Source organism: Leptonychotes weddellii, chromosome 13 (genome assembly GCF_054177405.1).
Source record: "Leptonychotes weddellii isolate Sample4059 chromosome 13, ASM5417740v2, whole genome shotgun sequence".
Classification (NCBI taxonomy): Eukaryota; Metazoa; Chordata; class Mammalia; order Carnivora; family Phocidae; genus Leptonychotes; species Leptonychotes weddellii.
In genome coordinates, this window is record NC_138381.1 from 25,092,018 (window position 1) to 25,112,241 (window position 20,224).

Genomic DNA, 20,224 nt, shown 5'->3' on the forward strand with positions numbered 1-20,224 from the left:
GCCCTGTAGAAAAAGTGTAAATACCACAATTACCATATATTAAACTGAAAATAAATCAGAGGACTTATTTAACTATGGGGGCAGCTGGCTGTCTCTGTGTAGCTCTTCGGAAAGATAACTTCTTTCACTCCGTGAGAAATTCTAAGTTTTTGTCCTCCCACTAAAGACCTTTTCAACGCACAAATCAGAAAGAAAACAGCATAAAATCGTAACTAAATTATCATGGCAAACATTTTCTTTTTGTCTTCAAAAGAAATAATGTAGCTACTTTTTAAATCACAAATCTACTGGGTAAGAACTAGTCCAAAGCCGATTTGCAGCACATTAAAGGACAGGAGGACAGCGACACGTTAGGTATAAAAAAGGTTAGTATCTCAAGTCATCATTCATTTAGCTTGAAAACAAGTGAATTATTACCTTGCATTTTTCAGTAAGAATGTGAAAAACAACTTTAAAAAGTAGGGCAAAAGAAGTCAGAAAACTAAAATCTTAGAGCTCATAAGAACCAGGTAAAAACAAGCGAAATCTGACCAAATGTGATCTCCTTCACAAGACTGATACACTGACTTCAAAGTGCTATTAATAGAAACATGGCCATTCTGGTCTGATTATAAAAAGCCCTAGGCTAAGAACAGGAAACCCAAGATTTGTTTCTCTGCACTATAACTAGTGTTCTGGACAAATCAAGATCATCATCCCTATTTTAAGGATGGGAACATGCTCATGGGCCACCTTCTTGACAAGAAGGCTGATGGAAAAAACATATCATTTCTGTAAAAGTTTTAATTTCCGGGAGGGGGGGGTTCACTCTAAATAAACTTAGTTTACCACAATTATAAGCCTTCCATACCAAGAGTCCTTCAGATTTCTGCTTGTTTTAGCCTTATCTACTTTTACATGTACAGTGAGCTACTACTAGCAATAAGTAAAAATTAAGCCATATTCCTATTTACTGATACCGTTTCCTCAACATGTCCAACACAAGAGTTACCTGGGAGTGATTACTAGAAACAGATTTTCCAGACCCCATACCAGATCTACTTACAGAATCCTCAGGGAGAAATTTAGGATTCTGAATTTTTAGAAGTACCCTAGGTAATTTTTATGCTCAGGCTAAGTATAGGAAATTCCTGTGGCCAGAGCAACTCACTCCGGGACAGAACAGTAAATTAGAAATCCACTGATTAGGTCCATTAATCACCTCCTTACTCAGCCTACTTCAGCATACATACGCTACATAATGCTGGCCAGCATTCCTGAGGTCCTACCTTGTGCTGTATTCTGCACTAAGTATATAGTATAGACATCATTTCACCTAATGGGAACAATAACCTTTTTGGGATGGATACTAGTTTTATCCCGGTTTGCAGAGAAGAAAAACTGAGGCTTTATGTAATTTACCTGAGTTCACACAGTATGTAAGTGGCTGCTGGTTCAAACCAGGATGTTTGTTGGCAGCAGGCTGCTACCTACACTACACTGTTCAATTCTAGCATCAGGAAAGGAGAAGGAAACACATGACAACAGCTGAAATGGAAAGTTTAGGTCTTTTGTTGACCAGTGGCTTTCTGATTTCAATTCTTTTCCTTGGTTAAAACTAAAACTGAAGAGGGGCGCCTGGGTGGCTCAGTCGTTAAGCGTCTGCCTTCGGCTCAGGTCATGATCCCAGGGTCCTGGGATCGAGCCCCGCATCGGGCTCCCTGCTCTGCGGGAGGCCTGCTTCTTCCTCTCCCACTCCCCCTGCTTGTGTTCCTGCTCTCGCTCTCTCTCTCTCTCTCTGTCAAATAAACAAATAAAATCTTAAAAAAAAAAAAAAAACTAAAACTGAAGAGTAAAAACTCTTTTCCATACACAAACATCACCTAGGGCGCTTGGGTGGCTCAGTTAAGCGTCTGCCTTCGACTCAGGTCATGATCCCAGGGCCCCGGGATCAAGCCTGGCAGCGGGCTCCCTGCTCCGCGGGAAGCCTGCTTTTCCCTCTCCCACTCCCCCTGCTTGTGTTCCCTCTCTCGCTGTGTCTCCGTCAAATAAATAAATAAATAAATATCTAAATAAAGGGGGGGGCACTTGGGTGGCTCAGTCAGTTAAACGTCTTTCAGCTCCTGATCCAAATGCATCAGACTCCCTGCTCAGTGGGGAGCCTGCTTCTCCCTCTCCCTCTGCCGCTTCCCCCACTCATTCTCTCTTTCCTTCCCTCCCTCCCTCCCTGTCTTTCTCTCCCTCTGAAATAAATACAATCTTAAAAAAAAAAATTCAAACCATAAGAATGACCATCTCATTGATGCTAGAATTCAAATCTCAAAACTGTAAACTGGCAAGCAAGCATGAATTCTGTTAACATTTTGTTGTGGCACTGTAAGTATATTCAAAATTTGCGAGATGGGTTCCCACTAAGACAGTTATATCAAGACCAGAGTGTATTATTAAGTTTTATCACTCACATACCTGCATTGTCAGATTTAGAAAAAAAGACTTTGAGCCAATATATGGCTTCATAAGAAAATGTGGTGAGGATCTGTTGAACAGTGATGATATACAAAAATCTACACACAATATGTGTGGCCCAATACATGCGTATGTTCTCTATATATTATATCCTAAAGAAACTAATCACATACGTGTACCAAGAGACATGTACAAGAAATGTTAATGGTAGCATCATTTGGAATAACATCCTAAATGTCCAATAAAGACAATGGGTAGGTCAACTATGATATATTCATACAGTGAATACTAAACAGCAGTGAAAAATGAATGAACTAGAGCTATACTTATCAACAAGAACAAAACACAAAATGTTGAAAAAAGCAAGTTACAAATCATTACGTTCAATATAATATCAATTAGTATTAAAACATGCTTGTTTACAGATACATAATAAATGCAGTAAAAATATAAAGAAACACACGGAATACCAAACATCAAATATACCAAATTCAAGACAGCTTTGGAATGGAGAGGGAAAAGGAAAGGGAACAGAGTTGAAGCTGTGGGGGTTTCCCTTACATATTTTTGTAATGTTTCATTTCTTAAGAATGGTGGTTCTTAAGAAGGTATCTGAGTGATATATTCTTTAAAAATTTATGTGACTGAAATTCAAAAAAAACAATCAAAAATAGAATCAAGTACACAAAGGCTAGTGATGTTTTAAACAATCAAGCTAACAATTACTTGAATTTTAAAATGTGATGCTATCGGGGTGCCTGGGTGGCTCAGTTGTTAAGCGTCTGCCTTCAGCTCAGGTCATGATCCCAGGGTCCTGGGATTGAGCCCCGCATCGGGCTCCCTGCTCCGCGGGAAGCCTGCTTCTCCCTTTCCCACTCCCCCTGCTTGTGTTCCCTCTCTCACTGTGTCTCTCTCTGTCAAATAAATAAATAAAATCTGAAAGAAAAAAAAAATGTGATGCTATCCCCGATACTGGTAACTTTAAGGATACTTTAAAGCCCACATCTTTGCACTATTAGGTTGAATTGTGTGAAACTGTTGGGTTTGTTACAGGTCAAAAAGTCAAATATTAACAATTCCATATGGCTCAAACGAATATTAAAATTCTCTACATGAAAAGCAAAACAAAAAGTAATCATTCATGTTTTCCCCAAGACTTTACTATACAGTGATCTACATTTAACAGCAAGACTAAGAAACAGGGAAATAAAAGTGAAGTAGAATGGATCACTGGTCAACAGAAGAAAAATGAAGATAAACTATCCAGTGTATAGAACAAGTCATATAACTTAGAAATACATATTGAACAAAATGTGGTCAAACTACTCTCCTTTGATATAAAATATTACTGCTTAATTTTTTAAAGTACTTATACATATTAATAAATCCTTAAAAGATCCTTGTTGGGCAAAGCAAGTATTTATACATACAAAAACTGAAGTCCAGAGGACACTTTGTCCAAGGTCAAACAGGCAGTTAGCAGTCAAAACATATTTAAAGCTAAAGTCAGGTCCTGTTCCAAAATTAGCTATAATAAATTAAGCAGAAACTCAACAAATAAGAGATTTTTATTTTGTTCCAATCAGATTATGGAAGGAAGAATTAAGGGCAATGATCTGTGGAGCGCTGTCTCCTTTTTTATTTCCTAGCAATTTCAATATATATATATATGTTCTAAACCTATTATTATTTTTGTAAAACCCATAAACATAATATTTTAGGTAGTGATTAAATTATAAGAGTAGCTCATAAAAGCCAGTGCAATTTATAATTTAACTAGGAAGCTATAATCCTTCTGTAACACTAAAGTAGGAAAATACACACTAAAAGCAGTCTCTCAATCCCCTCCCCCTCTCTTTTCAAACTTAAGTACTAGTGCTTTAAGAAAAAGGTTTAAATGAGAAAGAATGTTGAAAAAGTGTTGAGGAACACAATTAAGGAGACTTGGAGGCACTGGGCAATGTTTTCAAAAGCAATGCAATGGTTTTTTTTTTTAGTGAATAAATATCACTCTTCAGAATCATCACAGAGCCCAGATAAATTATGCAAGACAGGGAGAGAGATTTTCCTGAGATACCAGAAGCAGAAACTGAATGAAAAGGGTTGGAAGAGACAACCTGAGAGCTACCGTAGAGGAACTGACAGGGACAGGTACACCGAGAAGCAGAAGAAACAGTGCAGCCCCGCACAGGAGCAGCCCCCAGGGGCCAGTTTAATAAGCTCCCTCCCCACACTGCAAAGTAAGGTCGCAGTACAGATTAAGTGAGGGAAGCCCCTGGAGAAGAGGAGCGGGGAGGAGTATTAAGGCCATCTGGATGGTTTTTAACGTATGTGAAGTATTTTTAACCCAAGAAATAGGTCTACTGGAATCTACCTATGCCTACCATTATTTCTCATTTTTGCTTCCTTCACATTAGGAAAGATGAACGACATGCTACCCACATCTCCTTTTCAGTTACAAATGGCACCCTGGATAGTCACAGTCATCTAATGCCAGATGTCTAGTTGGCCTGCTCTCATTGGCAGGGTCACTACAAGGAGAACAGCTGCTGGGACACATGCACAGTACACCATGAGAGGGGGGAGGGGAGGGAGACCAACCTGCCTCCGCATTCAGCTCCTCTAGAAGCCCGCTGGTCCTCCAGGTAGCTCCTGTGTCCTGGCCTCCTACAGAATTACTGTGCTCTTGAACTACTGCAGCCGCCAATAAATTGTCCACATTTACCACTTCTGGGTCAGAGCTGGTGTCAGACATATCATAATAAGCTACAACTGGAGGTCCATCTAGGGAGGAAAGAAAATGTATACTTGTATCTAACTTCTGGGGTGAAAAATACTTCTGTAACTAAGAGCCCTCCAAATGCCAGTTGCCTTTATCTTATTATTCTATCTGGTCAGAAAAGCTGCACTTTATACACCTAATATTTTGTACATGATGTGAAAGTGGAAAAGATAACCCAAGCTTATAAAGATGAGGGACACATTTGAAAAGTAGAAAAGGAGCATAATTATGAAGAACGGAGGACAACAGTATACTGAACAAAGTTACACTGAGTTCTTGCCATATTTCTAAAGAGCAAAAGATTATGAAAAAGGGGAAGACTCCACAGAGAGTAAAACTGATTTTTTAAAGGAAAAAAACTGAGGCAAACTATTAAAACTCATTTTATAGTTTTTAAGAGAATGAGTCTAGTTCTTTCTCTTAATAGCTAATACTTAAAAAGTCACTAATAGATTCAGAGAAGAAAATCAAATACGTATTTTTCTATTCTAAAGAACTAAGGCTAACACTAAGAGTTCTACTTGACTATGTCCAGTAAAGCCCTTTACAAATATCAGGGATGTTATATACTTTACAACATTCTACAAAAAAGAAAATACTCACAAAATCCACCTTCAGGATTTTGCTTTGGATGTCTTGTTAGGGAGAAATTTTCTTTTCCCTGAGAAAAACAACCAGCTCACGCTCCAAGGCAACGATATGCAACCTTATGGGTTATTTTAGAGGAAGACATTGAAGTCCTTACTGGAAAATAAGAGATCCCTTCTACCTCCAAATCATCCTAACTAACTGAAAAAGGCAGCAGAGCTCCAGAGTAATTAAACTGCAGTGATTCATGCTAAAATAACTCCATATTCATGCTTGTAGAACAGATACATGCTTTAAAATGCTAATGCTACCCTTTTTCTAATGCAACAGCAAAAAGCAAAAATACAGTTTTCATTCAATTATGAAACACATCCCTTACTACTATCTCCATTTTAGAATAAAGCAGAAATAAAAGAATGCAGTTTCTCCCCCAACAGCTATTTATGAAGTGCAGGCAAATTATGTATTTCCATAAAGATTTTTTAAGATCAAGACTGTTTAACATTAAACACGCCTATTTTATGAAACTCTTTGACTATGAATATATATGCCAATGAATCATTAAAATAGAACACAATGAAGGATTAGTTTTAATACAAACATCCATTGTGTAAATTGTCACTGAACAAAAGATGGAACACATTTGGGGTATTTATCCCTTAAAGCAAAGTTCTCAAATCACAGGTTTATGTAGCAACATTTTTAAAATAAAAATGACCAAATAAAAGCAAATGAGTTGTTAAGAGCCACTGTATAAAGAACAGACATGTCACAATATGAAATTCTGACGATCATGACAATTTCAGTTGACTACTTAAAAATAATTTCCAATTCTCCCAAAAGGGTAAATCAAGTTCATAAAATTCAATAGTGTGGCCTCAGTACCAGTTGGTAATGGGTTTTAGCTCAAATAGCAAAAAATTGGTTCATGTTTGATATTTTTCTTTTCTAAAAAGGAAAAGAAAGCTCTATCATTTATGGAGTTCTCGTCAGAGTTCAAAATGATTATTATGGAATCAAGATACTGTGTGATGTCCAAATACTTGGGTGCAGAAGATATGAGGGTCAAGTACAATATTGACTATTTGACCAAATGTTCTATTTTTAAAAGGGCTTTAGTTAAGTGTTGCTTTTACAATAAATTAGTAATTTATTTTAAAATTTATACCACTAGTACCATTCACAACCTCTTGTTCACACATCCCCCCGCCCCAACCACCAAATTGAGGCATCAGGTCAACAGTCAAGTCAAAATTGTACCACTCCTACATGTAGAGTCATGCAAAGAGTATAGTTGTATATGTACATGCAGAGTTAACATCACCTACCCATGGCAATAACTTGTCTGAAAGTCTTCATCAGTAGGAAATACAAGCATAAACTTGTTATCTGGCTTCATTCTTGTATCTTCCATTATTTCCAAACAGCACACCTTATAGCTTAGCTTAAATTTAGTATTCATCATAAACAAACACAGTAATATTTTCATATTTTAATTACACTTAAAAGTTGAATTATCATCAGTGTCATTTCTGAGTTCCAGTGTATCCAAAACAATGACAATACTATTCAAACTTTAATAAAGGAATGGCTGCCTTTTTATCTTTCTTCCAACAAGAAACCACAATTAAGAATCTTGTGTTCTTGAGCGCCTGGGTGGCTCAGTCGGTTAAGCCACTGCCTTCAGCTCAGGTCATGATCCCGGGGTCCTGGGATCAAGCCCCACATCCGGCTCCCTGCCCAGCGGGGAGCCTGCTTCTCCCTCTCCCTCTGCCTGCCTCTCTGCCTACTTGTTGTCTCTCTGTCAAATAAATGAATAAAATCTTTAAAAAAAAAAAAGAATCTTGTGTTCTAAGGTCATCTTACACTTATCATTAGCAAACCAAGATTAAATAAGGTATGTTTAAAGCATTCATCATCAGGGCATGGACTTTAACCACTAAGTATTAGCTAACTGATGGTGATAATTTGTGATATTCTTTTAAAAGTGATTCTTGCTACATAGCAGAATTAAGAGACAGGTAAGATCCTGTAGTAATTTTATCTGCCTTTTAAAAGAAAGGGGGGGGGCGCCTGGGTGGCTCAGTCGTTGGGCATCTGCCTTCGGCTTGGGTCATAATCCCGGGCTCCTGGGCTCCTGGGATCGAGCCCCGCATCGGGCTCCCTACTCAGCAGGAGGCCTGCTTCTCCCCCTCCCACTCCTCCTGCTTGTGTTCCCTTTCTCGCTGTGTCTGTTAAATAAATAAATAAAATAAAATAAAATAAATAAAAGAAAGGGGGGGGGAGCCACTGAGGAGGAGCTAGGAAAATTCAACACATTAATAACAGAAGCAACAACTATGCTTCCAATTTGACTCTAATAATTCATTACAGGATGGAATAAAGATGGAGATACTGTCCTCCCTCCCAACTTGATTATTCCTCTACGCTGCTAAAACAAATGCAATGCTACTAAGATTTTCACTTTCAAAAACACCAAAATAGTCCCTTTAAGTAGTTATACATGGAAACATTTCCAATTTAAAATTTAATCATTAACGTAAGCACATTCCATGTTACAATATTTAAGGATTAGCCAAACTGCACAATCTCCCATCTGCTACCCTTGAAGTCTGTCACAATCTTAAAACACAAATTTATAATAATGAACTTACTAGTTCTTCTATAATCATTAAAAGCATATCTCAAAAAGGTATATTTAACACAATTAGCTAATAACTATTTGGTCTGTGGTTAATCAAAGTGCTGTTTCTCCTCCTGATTGAAATATCTTGAAATTTTTACTGGTCGTTATGATTATAAGGCAAGAAAAATTAAAAGTCAAGCAATCCACTACCTTAAGAACATCAATTAGTCCATTTTATGCTAGAAATAGGTTTGGACCCTCTCACTGACCTCCTAGCCTATAAACACTGTTTTAACTTTGCAAATAATAAAATACAGATGTGTCTGTCATCATACATTCCTGATATAGTGAAGTTTACACTTTTATGGACCTTAAACCTTCTGTACTGTTGTCATCGTGTTTAATTTTATGAATTCGTTTTCTCAATCAAATATGTTCTTTTTAAAAAATATGTTCTCTTAAACCTCATTGAAAGAATCTGAATCAAAAATAAAGAGGCAAAACAAAACCAACATCCTTTACTATGTTTATCCCTGACAAACCCCTTTTCAAATTTGATAACCAAAAGCACAGAATTTTAAAATTATGTAAGGTAATACATAATTTACCATTCTTGTTTTACAGATGAAAGATTTAAGTCCTACTTAGGTGGAAGCAGAATCAATTACATTACAGTTGTTCAGTGTTGAGGGAACTGGGAATATACAGGCAACTGACAGCAGCATAGGAAACACATAGATCTTTGGCAGCAAACATAACAGGTTAAAAGTCCTGCCTACTACTACTTAGCTGTAAGACTGTTTCTTCACAAGGTTATGGCAAGAGTTAAAGATGACATAACAGCACAATACTGGTCCACTGCCCCATCCTTCCATTATAATTAGCACCTGCCCTACTTTATTATTTGGCTGCTTTTCTTTACATGCAAATTCTGCCCTACAGAGCCTGCAAGCAAGCAGCTTTGAGAAAACATCACTGTCTGGATTGGTGCCTCATACTGGTCAAAAGATTAACCCAACTTGTGAAGTAAATGCTCTGCTAGGATTACTGAGATCACCACAAATGGGGCTTTTGTACTTTTATTTTTGTCTTAAGTGTCATATCAGTTTGGGTGTATTCATATAAAAGTGTTTCAAAGACAAATAGAGAACATTTTTGGATTATTTCATATTTTGCACCATCCTTGCCTATAGAGCCCTCCCACTAAAACAAGGGTTGTCAGTCTCCCAGTATGAAGTCTGATTAGATCTAGGAGACAGGAACTCCTCTTGTATCCCAGACATCCTAGAAATGCCACTTCTCTTTCTCTATTGGTCAAGTCTTAGGCCCAAGGAAAGGTGGGGCAATGGCCCAACAGATGCTTTGCCCCTTCAACTCCCATTTCTATGACTATAGTAATATACAGTAAAGCCCTGAGAAAATTCCTTCTGTTGTCCCTATTACAGCCAATCTCCTGAACCCCCCATGAGGAGAGGAAAAATCTATCTTGTTACTGCCAAATGATCCCATACAAGCTCTACTGCCACAGTCATTAGAGGGCCTAGGCCCAGTGCCATTACCTACAACATTAAGACAGTGATGGAAATCACACTTGACCTCAAACCAGATAGATTCAAAACAGTTACACCTGAAAGAAGGGTTCTTAGAAATTACCTACCCAAGGGGTCTAAGAAGGGAGAGTATGTGTGTGTAGTGGCCAGGTGAGAGAATGAGGTGTGGGGGAATAAGGGTGTGCTTATGAGGAATCAAGGGAAAGGGCAAACCTCAAGAAGGAAATTTGCATGTTATCAGAAGCTACTCAAGAAAAAAGCCTTTTTCATTACATACCAAAATACTTACCAAAGTGAAAATTTATATTTGCAAATGAGAAAAAATACGTGAGAATACTTATGCTATATTTTTATTACTATCAAAGTGTGTGTATGTATATATACACACACAAAGAACAATTTGAAGAAACAGAAAGCAGTCATTTTCAAAGCAGCTCTTGGAAAAGACGAATAATTACATCTACCAGAAGAAAACGAAAACCTATATAGAAAAGTGCCATCTCTAGAAAAACAGCTTTAAATACCAAAAACTGTGTGTGTATATTTTCTGCAGAATAATATCAAAAGCTATTTCGGTGAAAAGAAAAATGTCTGAGAAAACAGGGCTAAATGGAAATGAAATGCACAATATGCACTGAAAATTTATGTTTAGGCAGTAAGTCATTTCTATTTTTTAATTAAATTTGTACTTGTTTTTTTAAGTAATCTCTACACCCAAAGTGGGGCTCGAACTCACAACCCCAAGATCAAGAGTAGCATGTTCCACCAATGGAGCCAGCCAGGCACCTGGCATTAAGTCATTTTCAAAATAAAACTGAATCAATGTCTATTTTGTACTTTTTCCATTATACTCATCTCAATTATTCAAATTTTTGAGATTATAAAGTTTGCAAGGTGTGAATAAAGTTTTAAGCATTACATCTCTCCTTATATCATACTGGTAAACAACAGGTCATTTTGTCCACCCAGAAAAGTTACCTATGATACTGATTAAGAGTTAATTTTGAAAGGATCAAAGAGGTAAAAGCAAATATTTAAGATTATCAGAGTTGTTAGAAAGTTGATCACAAGAAAGAAAATTTAATTTTAACATTTCATCACTAACTATAAAGCTGGGAAAATTGGGAGGTTATTCATGAGGTAACTTGGGTAATATATATCTGGATGTTCAAAAAAAACCCTAAAAATATAGAAAACAGGGCACCTGAAGAGGTCACCATCTTTCAATTTTTCTTCCTTTTTCAGAAACAAACTCACAACCTACTGCTTTAGTATTCAAATCTATAGAGAACTAAAATAGCTGTACTACGTACAGGAAGGACATTAAAATTAGGTATGATTTTAGCCACATCTCCATGCCTATGCTCCCTCCTAAAGATACCTCCATTCCTTTCTGATTACTCCTTGTAGTCTAAATTCTGCTATTTTCCAAATATTCCTCAATTTTTAAGAGGATAACTTACTAGGACATATAAAGGAAAAGAATCTCAACTTTTGTATTAACATTGGTATTTGTTATTACCTTTCTCAATACACCAATTACAAAAAACCTGAAAATTATCTCAAAAACATCATGTAGGGGCACCTGGGTGGCTCAGTCATTAAGCATCTGCCTTTGGCTCAAGTCATGATCCCAGGGTCCTGAGATTGAGCCCCACACTGGGCTCCCTGCTCCACGGGAAGCCTGCTTCTCCCTCTCCCACTCCCTCTGCTTGTGTTCCCTCTCTCGCTGTGTCTCTGTCAAATAAATAAATAAAATCTTTAAAAAAAAATCATGTAAAACCTATTATTAATTATTCTAACTACAAACTAATACCATTATTTCATTATGGAAAAGCAAGCTTCTTGAATCCCAAACACCTAATGTGAATTAACTGGTAGAGAATCACTAATATAACCAATGCTGTCCTCAAGAGAGTAACAAGAAACATTTCTTTTTTAAAACTTTTATTTATCTAGATTAGTTATTACACTTCAAATGCAGTTAGGTAAAAGATATAAAGAAAATGCAAAAGAAAAATCAGTTATTTGATAACATTCTCCCCAAATCTTAAAGTTGTAAGATTTCATTACCAAAGAATATACTTCCTTATAGATTATTATTCCTTCACTTTTTAGGATGTCTTCTATTTTATGTTGTGGTAAATTTAATATAAGGTAAGATCTATTCAATGCTAGTAAACTAGTAGTTTGTTTTCGATCCCCACTAACTTTCCTAAAAGTCAGAGAAATTGAAAACAAAAATCAAGAAAAAAATGAGAAGTATAGAAACTCAGAAGTTATTCATGTTGTGTATAATTTGTTCTAGTCAAATTAAGAAGACAAGTTTCTTACTGTACAATGATTATGGACACATGCCATTCTTAGAAAGGATTTTGAGATGAATTTTTCTTCAAGAACAATTTTTACTGAACAGTAAAAAAATTTCAAGTTTAATAAATTTGCTGAAATGGTTTTGATGCTGTATTTTCTAAATGTGACATTCCACAAAATCTTCTTCATTGTCACCATCACTGTATCATTTAAATAATTCAAACAGGAGAGAGGGAAATCAATATAAATTAAACAAAACGTTAACAGGTACAATTACTTTAAAAGGTCACCATCTTTAAAACAGCTTGCCTATAATCTGTTATTCTAAACAAATGACAGCAAGAAACCTATTTGCCATCTTTCCTATGATTTCCATGTAGCTGTACCATTAGGCAAATTCAGCTATACATTAAAAATGAAAATTATCAGTAGTATCAACTTGGGTGCTTTATTTGCTCAACAAAAAGATTCACTATAGCATCTCTTTTATTAACAAGCAGATTTAATACATTTAAAATTATTTCATTTCTAATATTCTGACTTGCATACAAATTTTAAGTAATAAATCTTAGGTAAATTGAGATATACCTAGACCCAGAGATCTGGATCTCTGCTGTTAAATCTGTAACAGTAGAGAATGACAAAAGCAATGAAGCAAAATTATTTTTTTACTCAGTCTGCTAGTGAAATAAACAAGAGGTCAAAAACCTTTACTCGACAGAAAAAGAAAATCCATAAAGTAATTTTCTCCAATTTAATCACCCTAACTAGGCTTATATGTGGGCAACTCTTTTTCTTACCTACATGTAGGAAGCAATGAATGGATGTTAATGATGTGAATCCATTAAAATCCCTGTAAGACTATTACATAGTTATCTGTCTCCAACAACGTTAATAAAACGTTAATAAAAATACAGAAATTATTTCAGAATTCTGAATGGGCACATGTGTACACACGCACGTGCAGACACACACATCCTTGAGATGAGGCTCATTCCTCTTACTTGGTAATAAGAAAACAGGCTTTTTCTTTTGGAGCCCCAAAATGACAGAATCCTTTACTTCTAGGTTAAAATAACACTTCATGCAAAACATTAAATCTTAAGATTTTAATTTCACTGTGTTGTGTTCTAAATTAAAATTTTATTTGGGCTTTTATTTCACTCATTTTTAATAATGTGCACAAAATACACATCAATACAATTAAGAGAGTTATTATCTAACAAGTGGCTCGAATAACCAGATCATTCTAATCTGCTGTTTAAATGCTCTTAAAATGATTAAAAATCTAATGTTTTAGAACACTGAGTTAGTACAACTTAGGCAGGAAGTAGTCTGTTGATAGAGTACCCGAAAGCACATTTACCTTTAGTGAGGGGATAATGCCCCTTTTTAAAAATCATCACCTAATTCCATATGTACATATTAGAGAAATGACAGGCTCAAATATGGGACTTTATTCTTAAATAAAAAGCATTTCAACCATGTCTAGATTAATGTTTTAGGTTGAAAGAAGTTTCTTCTCAGCATTAGCCCTTTATATACTACAAAAAGGTCCAAATAGGATACATTTTTTACCCTTTGTAAAATTCTAGGAAAATTAAGGGAATTCAAGAGAAATTAGGGAAGACCACTAGGCACTTCTAAAACAATACCTACATTAAAACACCACACATGATCCAAAAGTCATTCCCACTTCTTAGCTGTAGTCCTTTTAAGTACAACAGTCCCCTTTAGCCGTGGTTTCACTTCCATGGTCTCAGTTACATCAGTCAACAGCAGTCTGGAAGCAGATGATCCTCCTTCTGACAAATGGTCAGAAGGTCAACAGTAGCCTAACACTATGTCATAGCGCTTGTGTCATTCACCTCACTTCCTCTCATCACGTACCCATTTTATCACCTCACATCATCACAAGAAGGGTGAGTACTATGAGAGATTTTGAGACTACAACCACATAACTTTTATTACAATATATTGTTGTAACTGTTCTATTTTATTATTGTTGTTAATCTCGTACTGTGCCTAGTTTATAAATTAAACTTTACCACAGGTATGTCTGTATAGGAAAAAACAGTATATGTAGAGTTCGGTACTGTCCGTGGTTTCAGGCATCCACGTGGGTCTTGGAACATAATCCCCACGGATGAGGGGGTATAATCTCAGGGATACAGACTTTGCCTCACTAAAGGAGAATTCACTAATCCACAACAGCAGTCATATAAAAATAAGTATTAAAACTACTTCAATACTTGATACTTCTTTAAATATACATAATATAAAGACAAACTTTTTTGAAAGAGGAATTTTTAAATTGTGCAATCTGGACAAGGTGTAATCATTTTAAAGCACAACTCATATAAAAACTTACTGTTTTTCAAAACAATATTCCCTAAAACAGCAACGCATTTTCAAGGCACTGTGAGAAACTGAAACTCAGGATAAAATTTGCATGTATGTTTCTGCTACAAAATTATTCTTAAGGTTAAACACTCCAAACCACAAAGTGTCCAATTTTACTTTAGAATAAATCTTAATATGTTGGAATATATTCTATGAATGAAATCAATATATTTTGGTGGTCCTTTTCTTTCTACCAAAACCTCTTTTCACCTCTTTATCCAAAATTATGTAGAAAGACTTGCCAAAATTATTGTTTAACACCTTCCCAAATATCCTAAATGTCATTCCTACCTAGAATATCAATTATTAAAACTTATGTTTGGTAATTCAATTCCATTGAAATTTTGTCATTTTTTCTCTTAAATGCAAAAAATGTATCTGTAGACTTTTTGCTCAATTATCTAATAACAAAAACTAGAATATATCCAATCAATACTAGGAATAATTTGTGTTATTCTTAAAAGATGAATTCATATTTTCTATTTTAAAAATAAAAAACAGTACATGCTTAATATATCAAATATTAAATCATGAAACAAAAAAGAAACCTGCTAAGTGCTTAAAGCAGTTTATACATGCATAGAAAAGTAGTCACGTTAACATGCTGAAATTAACTTTTTTATTTTTTTAAGTAGGCTCCATGCCTAATGTGGGGTTTGAACTCGTGACTCTGAGATCAAAAGTTGCATGCTCTACCAACAGAGCCAGCTAGGCACCCCCCTAAATTAACTTTGTTTTTAAAGATTTTATTTATTTGACAGAGAAAGACACAGCGAGAGAGGGAACACAAGCAGGGGGAGTGGGAGAGGGAGAAGCAGGCTTCCCGTGGAGCAGGGAGCCCGATGTGGGCCTTGATCCCAGGACCCTGGGATCATGACCTGAGCCGAAGGCAGATGCTTAACGACTGAGCCACCCAGGAGCCCTAAATTAACATTTTTTTATGCCTAAAAGTCCATGTCTAGTAAAATCTGTGATCTTAGTAAGAAACTGAAGACAGAACAAACTTCCCTGAAAATATCTCAAATTCAAGCAAAGATTACAGATTAGTTAAAATCTAGTCAGTCATCCCAAACCAGTATGTTCTTCCTGTTGATATAAAACTTAATCTAAAAAAAAGAAAAATACTGGCTGAAGTCATTTACAAATGTTGCACTATCATTTCAAAGAAAAATACATCAGTTATAATAAACTCCTATATAGTTTATGGTGAAAATTCATACTAACGTTATGTAAGAGCTTAACTGATGTTAAGAAATTTATTGCAAGTTGCACTGGTGTTCAAACCTTACCCCTATTTGTCAAATATCAAGTTTAGGAAATCTGACAAGTCATTACACAATAGAGAAGAGACTTCTAGTCTTTTTCAACAATTCCTACCATACATTCTTCAGAGAGAACGGAGCACATTAACAAGCCTCCCCCAAAGTTAACTCCCAATTCTCATCCATCAGTTTCTAAAAAGAAAAAAAAAAAAAAAATCACACAGTTTATTTTTCAAATAATAAAAACTAGAAAAGAAAAAAAGCTGACTTGTTCTATTACAGTTAATTTAGAAGTTGCAAATATTTGGATAAAGAACAAAATAGAAAATGTACTGACAATTTTCTGAGTAAAGTTACTGATAAATTATTAAAATAAAGGTCTTCACTGTTATATAAACTACCCATCCTTCCTCTTATAAAACAGAGAATTAAGTTTTCCCAAAGTTGCAACTTCATTAAATATTAAAATAATTAACCTTTTTCATATTGAGAAGTTACAAGTTATAAATTTGAAGGGAAAGACTAATAAATTTTTATTGTAAGTAAATCCAGTATAAAGCAAAATCTTAAACAAAAAAAGTGTTAGCAAAGTTACATATTCCTACTAAAAAATTTCATCCTAATTCAGCGGTTTCTCACAATATTCTTACCAACCCAGAAAAGATAAAATACCAATATTTCCCAATCCCAGGCTGCACACAGAAACAGCTATCATGTTGCAAGACTTTCAATCCTGTGATATTTTCCCCCCTTTGACATACTCTATGGGCCCTTTAACATGCCAAAGGGCCGTTTATTTTCTCTCCGGGGATAAAAAACAAAATTAAATCGGTAGTACATTAGCTAATACACTTAGTCACTAGTAACTTAAAAACCCATTCAATACACACGCTTAATAGAGTGACAACTTCATCTGTTTCCTCTAGAAGTACCCTTTACATCAGGATACCAGACAATTTCACTGAATGATGTCTGCCAGGTTACTGCCTCAGGCACTGAGCTTTAAGTTAATGCTCAAGATAAAAATTCATCTATGTAGCAATGAAAAATTCTCATGCATATACTCAAACTCCGTTCTATTCTGCTTTCTCTACAATATCTTACATAGTAGGTAGAGTATACATTTCCTCAAAAGTTAATTCATTCTTCCTGCATACAAATGTTATTGAAAGTTATAATTCATTAAAGACTAGCAACAAATGCATTCATTAAATGACATACGTTAGAATGATATAAAAATGTTCATGCAGTACATTCATCATTTGTGATCTTCAGAGTGGGATTAATTACATGATTCTCTCCTTTGGAAACAGAAGGGAGTCAACAGTGTTTGTAGAGAATAAATGCTAAGAGATTCTCAAGAATTAATCACTTACCTATTTGGATTCACTTAACATTCCCTATCTGATATCTTATTTATATTTTTGGCATGAAAAAAGCATAAAGATGAGGATCGCTCCTATTATCATCTAAATATGGTTCCATGTTCCAACCATATGTAACGAAACACAAGCTAAAATTTATCCAACTCTGCTGTTTTAAATATCTAATTTTTAAAAGAAACTGTTTACTATTATAATTTTTACAACACCATCAAAAGAAACTTATAATAGGCAAAACCATATTCCTTCTTACACAAGCCAAAAACCAGATAGTAAACACAATTGACTTTGTGACAGATTCAAAGGTTGTTCTGTAATATTCCCATTTTTGGCAAAGTTAACTGGAAAACTGTTATAAGTCTTTGGGAATTCTACTGTACTGTCAACATTTCGACAAGTCACACAAGAACCAAAGGGCTGCTGTGGTAGTTCTTGGAAATCAGGCATCTGCGTGTAAGCACCTGACTGGGTGAGAGGGGAAATTCTTTGGCCAACTAGTTGCATTTTAAGTTCCCTGGGTTCCATAGCTGCTTGTTCTCTTCGCCAGTGTCAAGGTGAGTTAGCTTTTCCATCCACACGTGAAACTTCTCCTCTGTCTGCCTCTGCATCTCGGAAAAACAGCTCATGGCCTCTTCCAGGGCACTGCCTATGCAGTTCCTATCATACACAGCACCCCTGTCAAGTAATCCTGGAATTTCCCTGGGCACTCCTTCAGATCCCCCAGCACGACTGAAGTCAGCTTTAAAGACATTGAGGCCATTTGATAAAACATCATTAATTCAGAAAATATTTTTTATTATGACATGCTTAATTAGGAAAATGGCTTAAGCATTACTAAAAAGAGCCATATAAAGCATTGATAAGCAAGCACTTAAATTAACAAAAGTAATTCCAAGAAAAATTAAGTAACACACTACCATTTTTCACAGCTTCAATATTATTTGCCTGGCAACTTGTATTCTGTTACTAATTATTAATCTGTAAGAGTGGTTTTTAACCTTTACTGAACATAAAAACCTGGAGTGGTTTAACAAATATCAAAATCTAGGGCTCCTAGGCACTGAAGGTTTGTTTTATTTTGTTTTAAGCTCCCCAGGTGATTTACTTGGTTGAGAACCATTGTATCCCTGAATATTTTCACTGTTTTGACTTTGAAATTCTAAAAGCTGTTTTCACAGCTGACCCATAATAAATCAATTAATTCTCAACTTACTGATTCTTATCAAATGCTCTTATAATTAAGTTTAAAAATATTCCTTATGGGAAACTTCATAAAAGATATATACAATCCACGTACATGCGTCTGGGTCAGCTTTTTACAAACCGTGGTCTATGCAAGTGCTAAAAGGTATGCTTTAAAAAAAAAAGGTTTTGTGGTTAAGTTTAGGATATGCTACAAATCATATCCTCCCCCTCTGCAGAGCACATTAACGGCTCTGAGTTGTCCTGCAGTAAAGAAACCTGTTTCGACATGGTCCAGCACTTTCCAAATGTGTGAACAAGTACAGCTATTAATATCCAGTAGGAAGTCACCTCATGGGATTCCAGTTTAGGATATGTTCCTCTACATATACTGTTTTATCCTTGAATTAGGTAAGATTATCTTTGGTTTGGATTGGATTGGGTCTCCAAAAAAACTAATTATGCCGACCTCTTTTCTTTAGGGAGCTATTAAAAAAATGTTACCTCGTCAGACCACTCTTGACTACAGTACTATCTAAAATAGCTTTTCTACCTGTCAATCTTTATCTCTTATATCCTGCTTTATTATTACCCATAGTGTATATTTAATGAATTCATTTATAATCCATCTCCCCAAAAAAAGATTTTCTAGGACTTAATATGTCATTCACTGCTGCACTCACATGCTGCATATATTTGCTGAATAAATGAATGATGGAAATCAATCTTGGCCTTAACCCTTCTACCTATCCCAAGAAGTCTTATAAAGAACAGCCCTATGAAATGCTCTATTGTATTTATTCCAGGGTATTTCTGAAAATATGGTTTACTTTATCTCATAGTGGCTTTATATGAAGCTGCAAAAGAAAAATTTCCCAGGTCTCAGTATTAAGAATAGCAATGTTTCTCCTAGATAATGAGAATTGTTTAATCAGTCACGCCACCTCTTTTCAATGCCTAACGGCTATAGGACAAATTTTTGGCCCAATTCTACTTAGCAAATAAAAACCTCATGGAGTTTATTATTCTCTAAGTTCATATTTTTCCTTTTCCCCTGACTACTCCATCCCTTGTCCTCATGTTTAAAAAAAAAATCTTGTTTATACAAAAATTTTCTCAAGAAAAACAAACCTTTCCCCAAAATTTGTGTTTGGCTTATGGAAACAGTAAATGAAATTTAAAGAATATTAAATTTTCTTTAAGCAGTTTATCCCCATTATAAGTGCTGGATAAACTTAAGTGTATAGGACAGGAAATTAAGATGGCTACTTTGATCTATTTCAGATTCTGGTGCTGTTTATTTTTCAGCAAACACTGAAAAATGGCTGAATTCAGAAAATGGTATAAGAATACTTACGTTAGGGATACTGAGATAAGTTGCAGCCTCATAGAAATGACTACCAGCAATAAACACTGATAAACAAGACATTTTAAAGTATTAAAATCAAGGACCAATTAACTATACATTTGTCAAGACCCACAGAATGTATAACACCAAGAATGAACCCTAATGTAACTATGGACTCTGAGTGATAATGTCAATGTAGGTTCATCACTGTCTCTGGTGGGCGGTGCTAACAGTGGGGGGGTCTGTACGTATGTGGGGGCAGGGAATATATGGGAAGTATCTGTCTTCTGCTCAATTTTGCTATAAACCTAAAACTGCTCTAAAAAATAAAGTTTATACAGAA

At 35.5% G+C, this 20,224-nt stretch overlaps 1 protein-coding gene across 4 annotated transcripts in view; it reads right to left on the reverse strand.

Moving 5' to 3' along the window:
- The window catches only part of ARK2N (arkadia (RNF111) N-terminal like PKA signaling regulator 2N), an 83,252-nt gene that overhangs the window by 18,499 nt on the left and 44,529 nt on the right, over nt 1-20,224 (reverse strand). For 3 of the 4 annotated variants that reach the window (XM_081801320.1, XM_081801318.1, XM_081801319.1), the window contains one exon: nt 5,047-5,229. The exons of the other annotated variant lie outside the window; for it this stretch is intronic. In XM_081801320.1, coding sequence (XP_081657446.1) covers nt 5,047-5,229 — 183 coding nt within the window. The remainder of the gene's footprint in view (nt 1-5,046; nt 5,230-20,224) is intronic. 4 annotated transcript variants of the gene reach the window in all.